The 17914-nt window shown below is 47.1% G+C and overlaps 1 protein-coding gene across 4 annotated transcripts in view; it reads right to left on the reverse strand.

Moving 5' to 3' along the window:
• The window catches only part of LOC128337667 (uncharacterized), a 20059-nt gene continuing 2145 nt past the window's right edge, over window positions 1-17914 (reverse strand). The window contains exons 2-8 of one of the 4 annotated variants that reach the window (XM_053278925.1): window positions 8382-9456; window positions 2384-2613; window positions 2187-2269; window positions 1899-2015; window positions 1372-1477; window positions 1068-1163; window positions 1-108 (exon numbers count right to left, since the gene is read on the reverse strand). In XM_053278925.1, the coding sequence (XP_053134900.1) occupies window positions 1105-1163; window positions 1372-1477; window positions 1899-2015; window positions 2187-2269; window positions 2384-2613; window positions 8382-8386 (600 nt within the window). In that variant the 5' untranslated portion in view covers window positions 8387-9456 and the 3' untranslated portion in view covers window positions 1-108; window positions 1068-1104. Of the gene's footprint in view, window positions 109-1067; window positions 1164-1371; window positions 1478-1898; window positions 2016-2186; window positions 2614-4575; window positions 5048-8381; window positions 9457-15045; window positions 15135-17914 lie in introns of those variants that run through there. The other 3 variants (XM_053278923.1, XM_053278922.1, XM_053278924.1) reach the window with 3 other exon arrangements.

Genomic DNA, 17914 nt, shown 5'->3' on the forward strand with positions numbered 1-17914 from the left:
CTCAAAGTAGAAAGGGGGCCCAATGGCCATGTTGAGCAGTAAGAAGCCAACGTTCTCTGCCATGGCTGCCTCCTCCTCATCCTCGCTGAACATCTCAGCATCAATGGCCTGTTGGACGAAACAGTCCCTCTGAATGAGAAGCTGGAGAGGACCTGAGTGAGTTCCATCAGGGATGTGAATGGACCCCAAACAAGAGCCCACCACCATGTCATTGGCTAAAAAGTGATGCTTCCCAGGGATGCCTGCACTCTGGGAAAATATCCTGTCTATGGCTGGTGGAAGTATGCTAACACCATGGAATAAAAAGAGAAGATAAAGCGAACGTGGAATAGGCCATCTCATTTACCACATCAAGGGGAACAATGCACATTCAAGAAGTCAATACAGGTCACAAGGAAAAACATGGCATTTTCCGGTTAAATGAGATGGCTTACTCAATGTTTTTCTTCCCCTTGTCTTTTTATTCCAAGGTGTTTAGAGGTATTGCATACTTCCCCCATCCATCGACTCGATAATTTCCCCAAACCCATACATACTTTTAAAGCAGAACTTTTGGGGCTGTTATATGGCGGTGGCTACTTTTGGAGTCCATACAGCCCCCCCCCCAATGCCACAGCCCTAGACGGAATCCTCCAGCCAGCAGCCCCCATGCCAGGCTGCTGAGAGCTGGGAGCCAAGACGGCGGAAGACCGAGGGGGTGGGGGGGCTTCTCTCCCATGTCTTTGTGGCAGCCTCAGGAAGGAAGCGTCCCCCAATGTCCAGAAGCGAGTCTCCTGGGGGGGGGTCACCCACTGGGTCAGGTGAGCCAGGTGGGGAAAAAGGGGTCTCCTCAGGGCGGGGACCTGCCTGTGGGCTGCCCTCCCCTGGCCGCTCAGAGAGGGAGGCGGCCCCACAGGTGCCAGGAGGGGGCTGCATGTGTGGACGCTGCTGACCGGGAGGGAGCTGAGGCCTCTCCCACTGACATGCCCCACCCAAGCCCAGCAGGGTACGGCAGGGGACCCCTTCTGCTGACCCCCAGACTGGATGTCTCTCCTTCTCGAGAGGGCACCACCCTCTCCCAAACTTACCTTAGCAATCCTGATGAGATGGGTCAGGGTGGGCTTTTCAGCGAGCATTGCTTGCAGCATCCTCCTCATGGACCTCTCCGGGGGCAGAAATGGGCTCTATAGGGGAGAGAGAGAGAGAGAGCCAGAGTGTGGCTGCTGCTGGCCTGAGGGGTTTCCCGGCCCCTCCTCAGGGCCCCCCAAAGCCCTGCCGGTCCTCTTCCCTCATGGGGGATCAAGGCGTCTGTCTGTCTCCATTGGGGAGGGGGTCTTATGCAGGCCCCCCTACCAAGAGAGCACAGGCCCAGCCAGAGGTGTCGATATTTACTTCTCGGTCTTCCTCCGGCTCTCCTCCAATCATGTGGCTCATCCAGAAGATTGACTCTGAGATGAGCTTTTGTTCTGTTTTTGCTCCCAAGCAGGGCTTCATTCCACTGCCAAACGAAAAGGAGAAAGATTAGAAAAATAGCCGGGGTGGGGGGTGGGAGATAATGCCAGGAAGAAACTGGCACAGGCGGGGGAAAGGATCAACACCCTAATCTGGGCCCCAATCCCTGTCCCGCCCACCTTAAGGAGGCAATGGCCTCTGTGCAGAGGGAGAAGAGGTGGTGGGGTACGGGGTCCTCCCAGATGTAGGCTATCTCCTCCTGGGAGGGAACAGAGAGCAGGAGGGAGTCACCCCAGAGGCCCTGGGGGGCTTCCCTTCTCCTGCCCCAGAAGCGCCGAGCCCCCTCTCCCGGCTGGGGTTCACCCTGTTCCAAGGACGGCTGCCTCCTCCCCGCTCACCCCCAACCAGGCCTCCCCTCCCGCCAGCCGACCCCTTTGCCTCAGAGTTCCCTGCCCCAAATCACTCACCAGCACGGCCTGGGCGGCCAGCCCTTTCGAAAACGGAAGGCGCTGCTCCCCCCTCCAGATGGCTTCCTGGCAGGCCTGGATCAGGGCCATCAGGAAAGTGATCCTGCCCCTCCGCTCCTGAAAGGGGCAAGCGTGGGGCTGTTAGGTGGGGAAGGATTTCCCCTCCGTCCTCCGGAATGGACCAGGCAGGCCCCCTTGGATGAGAGGCTGCCATCCCACCATTTCCCGGTACCCTGGACAAGGATCTGGGCTTCCTGGGGACCGTACTGGGTGAGGGTGGTTCCCTACCTTCCCTCCTCCTCCTTCTTTCAGCGTTCTGACTTGATGTACCCTCTGCAGCCTGGCGTGAATGAGATGGCAGGGGGTGGAAGCTGCCGAGTGGGGAAGAGAGGGAGAAGGCAGGACCGTGAGCGAGCTGTCCTTCCAGCCGGGCCACCCCCTCTCCTTCTGCCCCACCATCCCCCCCAAAAGGGGCTCCTCCTCACCTCCAGCATCCTGTACGGGGGGCGCTGACGGCCCGGGCTTGCTGCTCTCCCCAACTGGCGGCAGCGAGGGAGGCAGCACGGTGGGAGCAGGGGCCACCCGGTTCTTCCTCCCACAGATGCACCACCAACAGGGGCGGGCAGCTGGCTTGGAGGCTGTGGGCTCCGCTGGGGCATCCAGGGGGGCCACCCGACTGCTCCTCCTGGAAAAGAAGCCTCGGATCCTGCGCAACCTAGAAGAGAGCAGGAAGACAGTGAGAACGAGGCTCTTGGGCAGGAATGTTGGTGGGGTGTGGGGGGGGGCGAGAGGGAGCAGATGGAGCACATTCCAACTATTATCGGACTGTGGAATTGAGGCACCAAAGCCCACAGTGATGTTTGAGGATAACCAAGGTTGTATCCAGATCTCCCAAATGGAGAAAAGGAGGTCTCGAACCCAGCACGTTCCTATCAAGTACCACTATGGTCGAGACTTGCAAGAGAAAGGGGTGGTCCAGTCGAAGCACAGCCCAGCAGAAGAGATGCTGGCAGATGGATTAACCAAGGCATTGCCCAGAGGAGAGGTCTCGGAAACAGGATTCAGTGCATTGACCTTTTGCATCAACTTTGGGGTATCCTCAAACGGTTCAACCTGTCTCTACTCTATGACCCTTCCCCCTTTTAAATTTTTATTTAATCAGACAATACGTCAACATGAATAGTAAAACTGATACATAATGACATCCATTAACCATCCTTCCAGAGATGTAAATCATTAGATGGAGGAGAATGACTGAAATTATCTTGATTTGTGAACACAATATAATCCGACCATATCATGAAAAAAGACCAATAATATGGGTCAATTTTTCAGATAGGGCAATAAGCCACATAGACTGATACCAAGATGTCAAAGACATGGTTTTATGCTTCCAGTATTGGGCAATGGATAATCTAGCTGCACTTAACATGGAAACTGTAAGATCCTTAAACAATAGTGCCAAATTAGCTCCTGAAAATACATTTAATAGAGCCAACTCTGCTCTCATATCTAATCTCTGTTGTGTAATTTTACCCATTTTTAAAAATACCTCTGTCCAAAAGAAGAAAATACTGGGACAAGACCACCATAAATGCAAGTATGTTCCCCTATTTCCACAGCCGTTCCAGCATAGCGGGGACAAACTCTTATGAATGTGGGATAATCTGGAAGGGGTCAAATACCACCTGTGAAAGAGCTTCACAAAATTCTCTCTAAGGAAGAGGTAGAAAACACCAGCTTCCATTTCAGTATTCAATTCCATTGTGAGTTGCTAATAGTTTGTTGTAGGTCATTTTCCCAGGCCAACCTAAGGCCAATTAATGGATCAGATGTTTGAATTATTAGAATCTCGGATAATCTAGAAATAAATCCCTTAGACACTTATGAAGCCTTTAATATTAATTCCTCAAACATAGTCAAATTCCTCTTAGCCTGCTTAACTATATCAGGATGCAAAATAAAGGACTGAAACAGAAGAAAATTTAACCAAGAGTAATGCTTATTCATAAACTTCTCCCAAATAGTTTCGAAATCAATTGGCTTATCCAAATAATAAAAATCCTTTAATCTATTTGCAACACCTCCAAAAACACCAAGAAATCGAGAGGGTGAGTCTGAAGCTGGAAATTTAGGATGACTACATATGGATAACAAGGGGGAATATGGAGGTAGGAATTTTATGCCATTTCCCCCAGATCTTAAAAGTGGTTCTTAAAAACGGATTGATAACAGATTTAGAACTCTTAATAAATTCAAATATCAACAGTCTTAATATTACCGAGATGTTCTTCAGGAACCTGATATGACTCCTCAGCTATTTCCTGTTGAGTCACAGAATCCCTTCCTTTCCTCTTAGAGAGCAGATGGACACCTCTCTCTCTTCCGACCTATTCCTTATGTAGACCTTTGGATGGTCTTTCCTCTCCAAAGGTGTACTTCACTAATCAACTGAGTTAGTATTTTATTCTACAAGAATCTCCCGTGTCTTCTGTAAATAGCTGCAAGAACTAAACTCTGCAAAACCACTCTGTTAACTGGAGTGGGTAGCTCTGCTTAGTGCTCTGCTTATTAACTTTGGGATAAATATTACAACCCTCAACATGCCATGCCTTGAGATCAGAGTATTAGGTGCTTTCTAAATGAAATGGAATGGAAGAATTAAATCAATACTTACATAATCAGCAGGATCGCTGTTCCTCGACGATAAAAATTTCCAACACTAACACCAACACTAACACCTAACTAACTCAAAAAGAAAAACAAAAACCAAAAAAACTCCCCAAACTAAAACAGACACAGCCCAACCCCCTCCCAATCCCTCCCTCTCCAACGAATACTTTGAAACCCAAGAAACCTAACTCAATCTAACTACAATCTAACTAAATCTAACGCTATCAGAAAAACAAAATCTAAAAACTAACAGAAACTAGAACCAATCCCAACCACCTCCCCCCTCCCTATCCCAAACAAATCCCCGCTTCAAATCGCTTCGATATCCTTCCTCTACACTCTACTCAATCTCTCTCTCTTTCTCTCTCACAATCGCGCCCAATCTCTCTCTAAACGACTTTCGCTGCCACAGCCTCTCTCTCAGACACCTGCTCTCTTTCACTCTCACATTCATTCAAGGGAGCCAGAGATAACGGCTGCCCCAGGACCCAGGAGCGACAGGTGATGTCACAAAGGGGGACGCATCACCAGCTAACTGCCAACTCAACGGCCGCTGGTCCAAGGGTCTCTCCTTTCCAGGCCACGTCCTTGTTCCCCCCAAGAGGCCTCCGCCTTCCCCACTCTTGCTAGAGGGGCACTGTCCCAAATCCCTTCTGGGAGACCAGTGTAGACCCCCAAACATGGATGTAAGAAAAAACAAAAAGACCTTTGAAAGTTTAGAGTAGACCAACCAACTCAGCGACTCACGAGTAGACCCCAGCTGCCATACTTGTGAGTTGGTTTACTCCTGAGTATACCCTGGTAGCCTTACTCACAAGTAGACCCCGCTAAGCTTATTCGTGAGTAGACCCCGGGTGGCTTACTCATGAGTAGACCCCGCTCAGCTTACTCGTGAGTAGACCCCAGTTGGCTTACTCGTGAGTAGACCCCAGTTGGCTTACTCGTGAGTAGACACCCTGTCCGCTACTCACGCCGACCCCCCACCCCTTCCAGCTCCATGCTGTTTGAGCAAAGGCTTCTCCCAAAATCTTCCTATGATATTGTTAGTTCTAAAGGTGCCACCACGAACGCACTTATCGACAGAGCTTAAATCAACCCCTCACGTGGAACTCCCAGGGAAATTCTCCTGCTTTTGCAACTGAAAAAGGATAGGAAAAACTACCATGTGCAAGCTTACACGTGGTGATCAAACGAGAAGTTTCTGAACAGATGAGGCCTGTTGCAGCAGAGAGAAAAGCCCCCTTTGCTAGACGTAAAAATCAGCTTGGATAAGCTTGTAAAATGTAAAGAACAAGATGGGGGGAGCTTCATTCAAATGCTACACACTTCTTCAGTCTTAGGCCCCCTCAGCTTTTAGTTACCAGTAAAAATGGCAGACTTTAAGAATTGTGTTGACGCAGTTGCAAAAAACATGGATGTAAGAAAAAACAAAATGACCTTTAAAAGGTTAGAGTAGACCAACCCCCTCAGCGACTCACAAGTAGACCCCAGCTGCCATACTTGATAAGCTTGTAAAATGTAAAGAACAAGATGGGGGGGAGCTTCATTCAAATGCTACACACTTCTTCAGTCTTAGGCCCCCTCAGCTTTCAGTTTTTTAGTCTGTTAGTTTAGCTGCATTTTTCACATTTCAACCTGTCCAAGGTTGTTCATGGGTTTTGTTTTGTATTCATTGACTTGTTATCTGTGATTCCTGGTTCTTTATCTATACATTTATCAACTACTGCTGACCACTTAATACAGCAAGGTCTTATATATGCTGTTAAATTTAACTGTGTCTCACAGTTAGCATCTCTGTCTTTAGATGCCGTGTTCCTGGAAAATGGCCACTAACAGCTCTGAGGCAGCTTTCACTGCAGGTGCCTCAAGCCTCCATGAGGAGAGGAAGCTCTGGAAAATTATAATATAATCAATTGTACTAGCCTCAGAGTTTGATATGAATGTGAACATCCCTATTTTAACCCCCATCCACCACCCCATTCAAAATAAAAAGCCTGCTGCTGAGAGGGTAGGGGATAAGCCCCATCATATTCAGGGGTAAGGGCATGAAAGTGTGTATAAAGAGCTCCATCATCACCCAGGCATTAATCACCTGCTAAGACTATTAATAATGTACTCTTCCAATTTGGACATCTCCTTAATCTGCGATTGCAGTAGCTGTGGGGGAAGATCAACAATCCAGAAATTGCTAGATTTGAACTTGATGGCCAAAGATGTTGCAAAGTGGGCAAAAGAGTCAAGTCTGGTAATGGAGGCCTGCAACCCAGTGGAAATAAACCACCCTAGACCAGAACAAGACCATCCTCCTTTGGAGCTAGGCAAAGCCTTAAGCAAATATAAGGCAAAGCTATTAAGCTCAATATCCTCCATGGTCCAAGTTTCTAGGAGCTAGGATAGCCATATAGCTATATTCCAGGAGGTGGGCATGGGGCATATAATGAAACATGCATTGTTAGTTGGGGAATAAATCTCATAAGGGTGTTTATCAGCCCTTGACTCGCCAACTGCACTGGCTGGTGTTATGCTTTCCCCTGAGGCACTCTGATCCTTTTTGGACTCATTGAGCCTTTTGAGAAGCTATAGTTTGAGGTGAATCAGATTTTGTTGGCGGACTACTACCAAGAAGCGTTTGGTGTCTCATCTATTAATTGGTTTTTTGTTTGTTTTAATTGGTTATTAATTTCACAGCACCTGGGGAAAAAAAGTGGTGGCAACGGGGGGGGGGGCGGCATTGAGGTTAAAGGGTTATTAGATTTATGAAACAGAAATGGGGGCAATGGATGGCAGGCCATTTTGGGGATGGAGGGCTTGCCACCCCTATGGGGCTGCTTTTGTGTGCAATGTCACAAATTGTGCTCACTTAAAACTTGCCCTCCATGCATCCTTATTTGTTCTTGGTCTTTGAGGCCCAAATCAAGACAGGGAGGATAGAGCACAAGCAAAGATACTCCACTTTGTCTTGGTCCTATACTGCCTTAAGAACATAAGAACAGCCCTGCTGGATCAGACCCAAGGCCCATCTAGTACAGCATCCTGTTTCACACAGTAGCCTACCAGATTCCTCTGGGAAGCCCACAGGCAAGAGCTGAGGGCATGTCCTCTCTCCTGCTGTTACCCCCCCCCCCCGCAACTGGTATTTAGAGGTAATACTAAATATAGGCCATCTCTGAGTCTGGAGGTGGCCTATAGCCCTCAGACTAATAGCTGTTGATATACCTGTCCTCCATGACTGTATCTAAACCTTAAAGCCAAATAGGCTGCAGGCAATCACCACATCCTGTAGCAAAGAATTCCACAAGTTGATTATGCTTTATGTGAACAAGTACTTCCTTTTGTTGGTTCTAAATAGGAGCAGTTTCATTGGATGACTCCTGGTTCTACTGTTATGAGAGGCGGAGAAAAACAGCGAGCGCATAAGGGCATCCTGGAGAGACCCCTGAGTCCAGCCTCCCGTTTGGGGGTCTACTTGTGTGTTGCTGTGAGCTGCAGTGACACACAAGTAAAAAAACCAAGGCTAGCAGAGCGATTGCTCCGTTTACCTTGTTTAAGGGGAGGGGGATTTAATGAGGCTAGCTGTTGGGAGCTGCGCAGCTCCCGTTGCAGCAAACGATCGCCCCAAAGTGGGCTGGGCTCCCTTAGCCCACTTTTGGGTGATCGTGGGAATAGCCTCAGTCTCTCTCCATACCATGTCTCAGTCTCTCTCCATACCATTCTCTCCATACCATGCATGATTTTATAGACCTCTATCATGTCTCCCCCAGTTGTCTTTTTATAAAGTAAAAAGCCCCAGGTGTCGTGTTGTAGCCTTACCTCATAAGGAAGGTGCTCTAGGTCCCTGATCATCTTGGTTGACCCTCTTCTGTACTTTCTCCATTTCTATAATGTCCTTTCTGAGGTATGGTGACAAGAACTGTGCAGGACCAGGACAGTGTGGGGCATCTTTCTGCAGACACTTTCTTCACTGCTACAAAATAGACTCTAGCCTGTGCTTGGTTGGATTAACTACAATTAAGTAATTGACCTAATTGCTTCATCAGCAACTCTGTGTACATAGGGAGCCATTCAGGCTTTGTGGTTTGGTCAGGGTGGTTGATTGATTGACTGATTAAGTGTCATCAAATCGGTGTCGACTCTTAGCGATCACAGGATGATCTGTCTTCAACTTGGCATTTAAGGTCATTCAGTGGTGCATTCATTGCTGTTGTAATAGAGTCCATCCACCTTGCTGCTGGTCGTTGTCGTCTTCTTTCCTTCAACTTTCCCCAGCATTATAGACTTCTCAAGGGAGCTGGGTATTTGCATAAAATGTCCAAAGTATGATAGTTTGAGCCTGGTCATTTATGCCTCAAGTGAAAATTCTGGATTGATTTGTTCTATGATCCTTTTGTTTGTTTTCCTGGCTGTCCATGGTATCCTCAAATGTCTCCTCCAGCACCAAAGTTCAAAAGCGTCAATACTTTTTCTATCTTGCTTCTTCAAAGTCCAGCTTTCACATCCATAGAATGTCATGCCAAAAACCATTGTCTGAATGACTCTAATCTTTGTAGGTTATAGCATCTAAATATCCTTTCCAAGGCCTTCATTGCAACCCCACCTAGTCTGCAGCATATTTCTTGACTGCTGGATCCTTTATTGTTGACAGTCAATCCTAAAAGGAAGAAGCTATCCACCACTTCAATGTGTTCATTATCAATTCTCAGGCTGGTTGCTGTACCCGTTCTCATTAGTCTTCTTTACATTTTGTTGTAGTACTATTTTTTACTGTACTCCTTGACTTTCATTACTAGAGCTTGCAGATCATCCACATTCTCAGCTATCAGAGTACTGTCATCAGCGTAGCACAGATTATTGATGTTTCTTCCTCCAACTTTAAAACCACACTCATCTTGAATAAAGAAGGAGAAAGTATACAGTCTTGTCTTACTATTTTGCCTACCTGGAACCAGTCTGTTTCACCATGTTCCATCTGTACTACTGTGGCTTCCTGTCCAGTGTATAGGCTTCCCATGAGAACAATGAGATGTTCTGGGATGCCCATTTTCCTAAGGTCAGGATATCTAGGAGCAATTAATGGAATGAGATTACCCTCATTCCAAGGCATCAGCAGGTCTGCAGGGGTGTAACTATAAAAGGGCAAGGGAAGACTGTTGTCTTGGGGGGCCCTGCCTCGGGGGCCCCTGCCTCGGGGGGGTGCCCCAGAGACATGTCTCCCCCACCCAACGCCCACCTGAGCTTCCTTGAATTAAAAAAATGTAGAGGAAGGCAGTGATGGGGGCATTTTAAAATTTTGTCTCTGGGCCCACTCCAACCTTGTTATGCTCCTGCAGGTCTGCCAGACATTTCAGCAGGAAAACCCTTTGGAGTCATTTTATTCTCTTGGTCCTTATAGCAACTTGCAGTACTATTCAGCATGGTATCCTTCTGGGCTGCCCCACTGGAATGGGATTTGGAAGGAGGGGCCAGGTAATGGTGTCCTTTCGGGGGGGGGGGGTCAATCCTAGAAGGCGGTATTAGAGGACTACGATTCCATCTCTTGTTTCCCATTCTTTTCAGCATCTACTTCCATGTGTAGCAGTGAGAGAGAGATACTGAAACTGGACTGCATGATTTGAAGAGAGTATGTCTGGGCTGCTCAGACATTAAACTATAGCTATAAGAAAGCTGAATGTTGCATGTTTTCTATCTGAGTAACAATGTACTGCTTCCATTACTGGAGAACATAGGAAGCTGGCATATACTGAGTCTGACCATTGGTCCATCTAGCTTAGTATTGTCTAGCTCAGTATTGCTCAGTTGGAAGACTACTCTGAAGAGCAGACACAGCTGAGGAGTTGAGCAAGTTTTTCTAAACATCTAGCCTTTCCCCCTTCAAACTAACAGGAAGAGGGGGGATTTTTAGGGGCTGGTTTCTCTTTAAGGGGTAAGTCTTTGTGTGTGTGAGAGAGAGAGGGAGAGAGAAGGAGAGAGAGGGAGAGAGAGAGATTTGCCAGGGCTAGCAAACTCCAGTGTTCTAGTTTGTCTCTGCCTGGAGGGGGTGGAGTCAGCTAGGGCTGAGGGAGGCCCCACATTCTTTTGACATTCCTTTGGCTCACATCCTGTGTCTCAGTTGGAAGACTACTCTTTACATAAGAGGTGAAGGCCCGAGAGCACAGTGAACAGGGATAGCAAACAGGACATAGGAGTTTTGCAGGAGTTTAGCAGGAAGTGTGCAGGGGAGCCTGGAACATGCCCCTGTGATCACAAGGAGCCTGGTGGAGAAGAGAACGTACATTACACACCTTCATTTCTTCTACTCATTTTGACTGTCTTTTCAACAGCGCCAACTGTCAACTGCCATGTGCCAACTACACCCCACTCTCACCCGCAAGGCAGTGAGGTACAACTCAGTTTAAGTTAAGTGCCTAATGGGTAGAGGCTACCACCCAAATTGCAGAGGAATTGGGCAAAGGGCTGATTTTTGGTGAATTGTTGAAGTTTTAGTGTCTCTGGGGTAGATTTGGGGCATAGAGTGGGATCAGGGGGCAGAAGGGTGGGGTGGTAGTGCATAATGGGTGGAGGCTACCACCAAAATTTCAGGGGGATTGGGCAAAGGGCTGATTTTTGGTGAATTGTTGAAGTTTATGCATCTTTAAGGTCTCCCCCCATAAGGTATAATGGAGGTATATCGCTTCATGTCGGGGGGACAGCTGTGGCCTGGAGTGGTTGGTGGTAGTGTCCAAGGAAGGCAAGGTATCAACCAGAATTTTTTCAAAGGATTTGGGCAGAGGGCTGATTTTTGGTGATTTGTTGAAGTTTACGCATCTTTAAGGTTTTCTCCATAGGGAATCCATGTAGGTTTCAGCAGCCCCATAATTGCAATTGGGGGGCGCTGGGGTGGCCCAGAGTGAGTGGCGGTGTAGTGAACAGAGTGTGTAAGCCTCCTCCATGGGTTTCTGGGGTACAGAAGAAGGGTTCTATTGTACAGGGTACAACAGAAACCTGTACCCCATGGGTTCATGGGGTACAGGGTTCTTTTATTTCTGAGGTGTTCTGAGTGTAGATTCTCTGTTAGCAAATAAGAGTTGATTCATGGTTTGTATTGAAAATCTCATTTGCTACCAGAAAATCTACGCTCAGAACTTCAACAATTCACCAAAAATCAGCCCTTTCCCCAATCCCTCTGCAATTTGGGTGGTAGCCTCCACCCATTAGGCACTACCACCCCACTCTTTTGGCCCTGGGACCCATTTTTTGATCCAAATCTATTCGGATTGGGATTAATTCAGATCCAAATAGAATCTGGTTAGCTTAACGTCCGTTCCAGGCAAATTGATGGAAAGCATCCTCAAGGCTAAAATTGTAAAGCATATAGAAGAACAGGACCTGCTGGGAGTCAACAAGCATGGTTTCCGCAAAGGTAAATCCTGCCTCACCAACCTTTGGAGTTCTTTGAGAGTGTCAACAAGTGTTTGGATCAAGGTGATCCAGTTGACATAGTATACCTGGACTTCCAAAAAGCTTTCGACAAAGTTCCTCATCAAAGACTCCTGAGGAAACTTAGCAGCAGTCATGGGATAAGGGGACAAGTACATGTGCGGATTGCTAACTGGTTGAAAGATAGGAAACAGAGGGCTCGTATAAATGGAGAGTTTTCACAATGGAGGAAAATAAGAAATGGAGTCCCCCAGAGATCTGTACTGGGACCGGTGCTTTTTAATTTATTAATAAATGACCTAGAAGCAGGGGTAAGCAGGGAGGTGGCCAAATTTGCAGATGATATCAAGCTCTTTTGGGTAGTGAAATCCAAAATGGATTGTGAGGATCTCCAAGAGGATCTTTCCAAACTGGGGGAGGGGTGACAAAGTGGCAAATGCACTTCAATGTTGGCAAGTGTTAAGTGATGCACATTGGGATGAAAAATCCCAACTTCAAGTATATGCTGATGGGATCTGAGCTGTCCGTGACTGACCAGGAGAGGGATCTTGGGGTTGTGGTGGACAGCTCGTTGAAAGTATTGACTCAATGTGCGACTGCTGTGAAAAAGGCCAATTCCACGCTAGGGATAATTAGGAAGGGGATTGAAAATAAAACTGCTAATATTATAATGCCCTTATACAAACTTATGGTGCGACCACACTTGGAGTACTGTGTACAATTCTGGTCACCACATCTAAAAAAGGACTTTGTAGAACTGGAAAAGGTGCAGGAGAGGGCAACCAAGATGATCAGGGGCCTAGAGCACCTTTCTTATGAGGCAAGACTCATAACACCTGGGGCTTTTTAGTTTAGAAAAAAGGCAACTGCGGGGAGACATGATAGAGGTCTATAAAATCATGCTTGGTTGGTGTGGAGAAAGTGGAGGGAGAGAAAATCTTCTCCCTCTCACATAACACTAGAACCAGGGTTCATCCCATGAAATTGATTGCCAGGAAATCTAGGACCAAGAAATGGAAGCACTTCTTCACACAACACATAATCCACTTGTGGAATTATCTGCCACAAGATGTGGTGGCAGCCAACAACCTGGATGGCTTTAAGAAGGGTTTGGATAACTTCACGGAGGAGAGGTCTTTCAATGGCTACTAGTCGGAAGGCTCTGGGCCACCTCCAGCCTCAAAAGCAGGATGCCTGAGTACCAGTTGCAGGAGAGAGGGCATGCCCTCTACTCCTGCCTGTGGCATCTGCTGGGCCACTGTGCAAAACATGATGCTGGACTAAATGGGCCTTGGGCCTGATCCAGCAGGGCTGTTCTTATGTCTTCACAGACTGGCAGCGGCTTCTTCAAGGTTGCAGACAGGAATCTCTCTCAGCCCTATCTTGGAGATGCCAGGGAGGGAACTTGGGAACCTAGATGCTCTTCCCAGAGCGGCTCCATCCCCTAAGGGGAATATCTTACAGTGCTCACACTTCTAGTCTCCATTTCATATGCAACCAGGGTAGACCCTGCTTAGCTACGGGGACAAGTCATGCTTGCTACCACAAGACCAACTTTCCTCTCCTAAGTGCCTTCATCTTTATACAGACATACATGTTTTTCTTTCCCCCACTGTGTGTGTGAAATACTTATTTGTCTGATGGAAAACCCTAAAGTTTACATCATCTAAAACTACATCAGAGCTCACCCACTGGGCCTCAATATTTTGAATGGCAGGGATAAGTGAATTGCTGAGCATGTACAGAATGCCTTTTGTTCACTACTGAGTAAAACACATCTCTCAAACCTCTCAAACACATCTGAGATTAGAAGACAAAGCTCCTAGGCCACAGGAGGCCTAGGCATTCTTATTTAGGCATTCTTATTTAGAATGAAGCTGTTAACTTCTTGTTTCATCCAGAATGATGTCAATTTTGTCCCTATTTATTTGAAACCCACAGAATCACTGACTCTCTAGATGCAGTTTTCAGTTTTTTTCTATGGCCTCTGTAGCCACAATATGTGAGTGAAGTTTCACAGAATAAAGATAAACATTACCATCTTTGTTACATATTAAGTTGTGTTAAATGCACAACTACAATGGCTGGTCAAAACTTGGCAACCCTACCTAGACAGCTCAATTATACTTTGTTAAGATATTTTTTTCCTAATGTGTTGCCGAATCAACTTTCCCCAATGTAGCCCAAGTCTGATTTCTACTGCCCTTCACATCATGTTTCCACCTTTATTTGGCTTCCATCATGACTGCTTCTGACTGCTTTTGAGTCAAAGTAGGCTGCAAAGCAAACAATAGTTTGGATTTGCTACAAGCCAATTGTCTACAAAGCCATTATTCTGGCAAGGATGGTTGACAAATTTTATTTATAGCATTCAACAGCAGCTCCACTTTTATTTGTAACTCTCAGCTGGAAGACTGCCAGGGTGAAGAGCACTGTGTGAACAGAAATAATAGAATGAGAGACTTCAGGTAATTATGTCTCTAAAGCTGTTAACAGGATTGGCCATTTGATAAATGAGGGGATTTGGGACTGTTGTGGCTGACAAGCAGCTGTAAAATAGTTGGAGAACTGATGAGCTGTTTATCTCCATTGTACTCTGGAGAGGGCAGCTCTGTGTTCAGTTTTACACCCTCTTCATGTTAATTTAATTTCTCATGAATAATGTGCCAGCAGGACCAGTTCTAGAAATTGTGGTGCCTACTGCAAAATTAGGTTTGGGGGTCCTTAGTACAACTAATTTTCTTTGGGCTAAAGTGTGGGGAGGTTGTCAGAGCCTTGATCTTTCAGTTGCTCCTCTGCCTCAGCTAAGTTGGCAGCAATCTAAAACAAAATAAAAAGAACAGCCAGCCTCCAAGCAACTTCTTTCCTCATTTTTATTTGCTTCATTTTCATTGCTTGTCCAATCAAGCTGATTGGCAGGAGATTTAGGATGGAGAAAATGGAAAAAAAAGTCCTGACTCAGTGCAAAGCAGCCTACAATGTCCAGGGAAAATGTATGGGATAGAACTCCTGCTTTGCACACAAGGTGCCAGATCTTTCAGCTCTGCCCCATGGCTCTTACCTCTCCTCCTCTCTCGGTATTGGCAGAGGGCCGGGCTGTCAGAAATTCCTGCTCAAGGGTAAGGCTTCTGAGACTCTCTACCTCCCACCCCAGTTGCTGTTCTTCTGCACAGACATCAGCCCAGTATGAGCAGCCCCCCACAAATGCTGTGGCCCCCTGCAGTTGCAGTAGTTGCAGTATGTTTCCCAGTGTGCCCGCGGAAAGAGTGCTGATCTTTATGGCCAAATATTAGCTTAGAATTTCCAGGCCTGTTCCCTCATCCCTGTTTGCAGTTACTCTGCCAAACTAAAGATTTCAATCAAGCCCAATGTAAAGAAATGAACAATGCAACCCTGCACAAACAGTTATTACTCTAGTAAAATTTAGGAGGACTTATTGCTGAGTAGATGTATTTCGGAATGGACTGTAAGGTGTCTGTTGGGGTTTTGTGATTATTTAGCAAAGCACCAAGGAAGTTACCACTCCAGTTACTCCAGCAGAGTTCAGTTATTGCAGCTATTTCGAGTAACACACATGGAGATCACTGTAGAGTCTTAAGTTAACTAGTTTATTGGTGAAGTACATTTGGGATAGGAAAGACCTATTCTATCTGTCAGCTACATAATGAATAGGTCGTGAGAGAGAGCAAGGTGTTTCCATCTTCACTCTAGAAGGAATGGAAGAAGACTGACTTACTACAGCAAGTATCTGAGGAGTCAAGGCAGGGGTTTTAGAGTAGAAGCAATCAGGGACAGGTAAGGAGACCCTCACTATCTACCTCTACTCCTAATGCCCCTAGTGGTCATTAGGATAGTTGGTGCAAAAGGTCGATGCACTGGAACTCCATATCCAACAGTGTCTACCCTTTCTCACTGAAAGAAACATGAGATTTGCATAATGAGTTCACATTCAGTAATGTGTGCTGTCGAGTTGGTTTCGACCCCTGGCAACCACAGAGCCCTGTGGTTGTCTTTGGTAGAATACAGAAGGGGTTTACCATTGCCGCCTCTTGCGTAGTATAAGATGATGCCTTTCTGCATCTTCTTATATCGCTGCTGCCTGATATAGTACCAGTGGGGATTCGAACCGGCAACCTTCTGCTTCATGCGTCAAGCATTTCCCCGCTGCACCACTTAACGCTTGAGCCATTATGGCCAGTCTTTAATAGGATTATTATGAGCACCAGGTTTGGCCTCATTGCAAGATAGCTACTTGTGCAACTGGCAATCTAGTACCCCATTTCTAGCCTCCTGTGGGACACCAAGTGCAGTAGCTAGATTAAATGTTCCTGCTACTACAGTCTATCAACTACTTAATGCCAATCTGTGCATCTAAAACTAAAGCTTGTAGGTGTTCTTATAACAGCTGATCACTTTTTGATATTGAATTGATCACTCAATGGAAGGAATGTATATTTCCTTTAGGATTTCCCATACAAAATAACAGACCAAAAAAGCCGTAGCAACTCCAGATATTATAAAGTGAAGGCAATGAACTAAGTTCATCTTGGCATACTTGAATTTAGTAAGCTGTCGTCACCATCTCCTTACATAGGAAATTGCCTTATACCAAGTTAGACCATTGGTCCATCTAGCTCAGTATTCTCTTCCCTGACTGGCAGCAGCTGTCTAGCATTTTATTATTATTACAAGTAAATTTTAGCCCGTTGAATAACGGGCGCTAGGAAGGGAAGGGGCCCAAATTCGCCCTTCTGCCCGGATCTGGCGGCATCGCAGCCAGGCTTCGGCGGCAGCTCTGCCACCACCTTGGCCAGCTTCCCCCGCCGCCTCTTCCCCCTTCAATCAGCGGCCGGGTGGACTCTGGGGGCGCCACTGCCGGTCCGGTCCGGGCCGCCCCCACCTCACATTCCTGGCCGGTCTCCCCGGCCGGGCAAGGGCCCCAAGGACTCCCAGCTGCCCAGCTTCGGCGGCGGCGCCAGGTCTCGGCGGCGGCTCCGCCGCCACCTCAGCCAGCTTCCCCTGCCGCCTCCTCCCCCCGCCCGGCTTTGGCGGCGCGGCCAGGCTGCGGCCATGGCTCCGCCGCCGCCGCTTACCTGGCTTCTTCGGGGTGGCCGCTTCTGGCCGCCCAAGATTGCCACCGGGTCCTGCTGTTCGTGCCTCCCTTGCTCTGTTCTGGACATGCGCTTCACGCATGCCCAGAACAGGCAGGCACGAACGCACGCTTGGTGTCCATCCACAGATGGACACCAAGCGTTTTATTAGAGAGGATTATCATTATTATTACATTTCTATCCCGCTCTTCCTCCAGCGTGGGCAGAGCTCCTGCCCAGAGTGGTGTACTACATACTTAAGTTTCTCTTTCATAACAGCCCTGTGAAGTAGGCTAGGCTGAGAGAGAAGTGACTGGCCCAGAGTCACCCAGCTAGTATCATGGCTGAATGGGGATTTGAACTCAGGTCTCCCCGGTCCTAGTCCAGCACTCTAACCACTACACCACACTGGCTCTCCATTTCTAACAGGTATTTCCTCAGCCTTACTTGGATATGTTGGGTCTTCTACATATAAAGCAGATGCTGTTCTATTGAGATGGTACTCTATTGTTAACCTGATACAGGAGGACATTAACTTCTTCAGGTCTCTGCATTTTTAAAGGAAAGGTCAGATTGCAAGCTAAAGATTAGAAATGGCTGAGTTACAGTTCCTTGAAATGGTGATTTGACAGTAAATTTTCATTCAACAGTTTTCTCAGTGCAGGGGCCATTTTTATTTACAGGGTCCGTTGTATTGATTCCAGAAAGTGTGGAATCACATGCTTCTGGGCAAGCGTGGCCCTTGCAGTTTTTAGCTTTTAAAACAACAACAACTTTTTTTCCATGTCATATTAGCAGCACCTGACCTCCCATGGCTGTCTCATATTTGGCACAAAGATC

The sequence above is a fragment of the Hemicordylus capensis genome, chromosome 14 (genome assembly GCF_027244095.1).
Source record: "Hemicordylus capensis ecotype Gifberg chromosome 14, rHemCap1.1.pri, whole genome shotgun sequence".
In the NCBI taxonomy this organism is placed as follows: Eukaryota; Metazoa; Chordata; class Lepidosauria; order Squamata; family Cordylidae; genus Hemicordylus; species Hemicordylus capensis.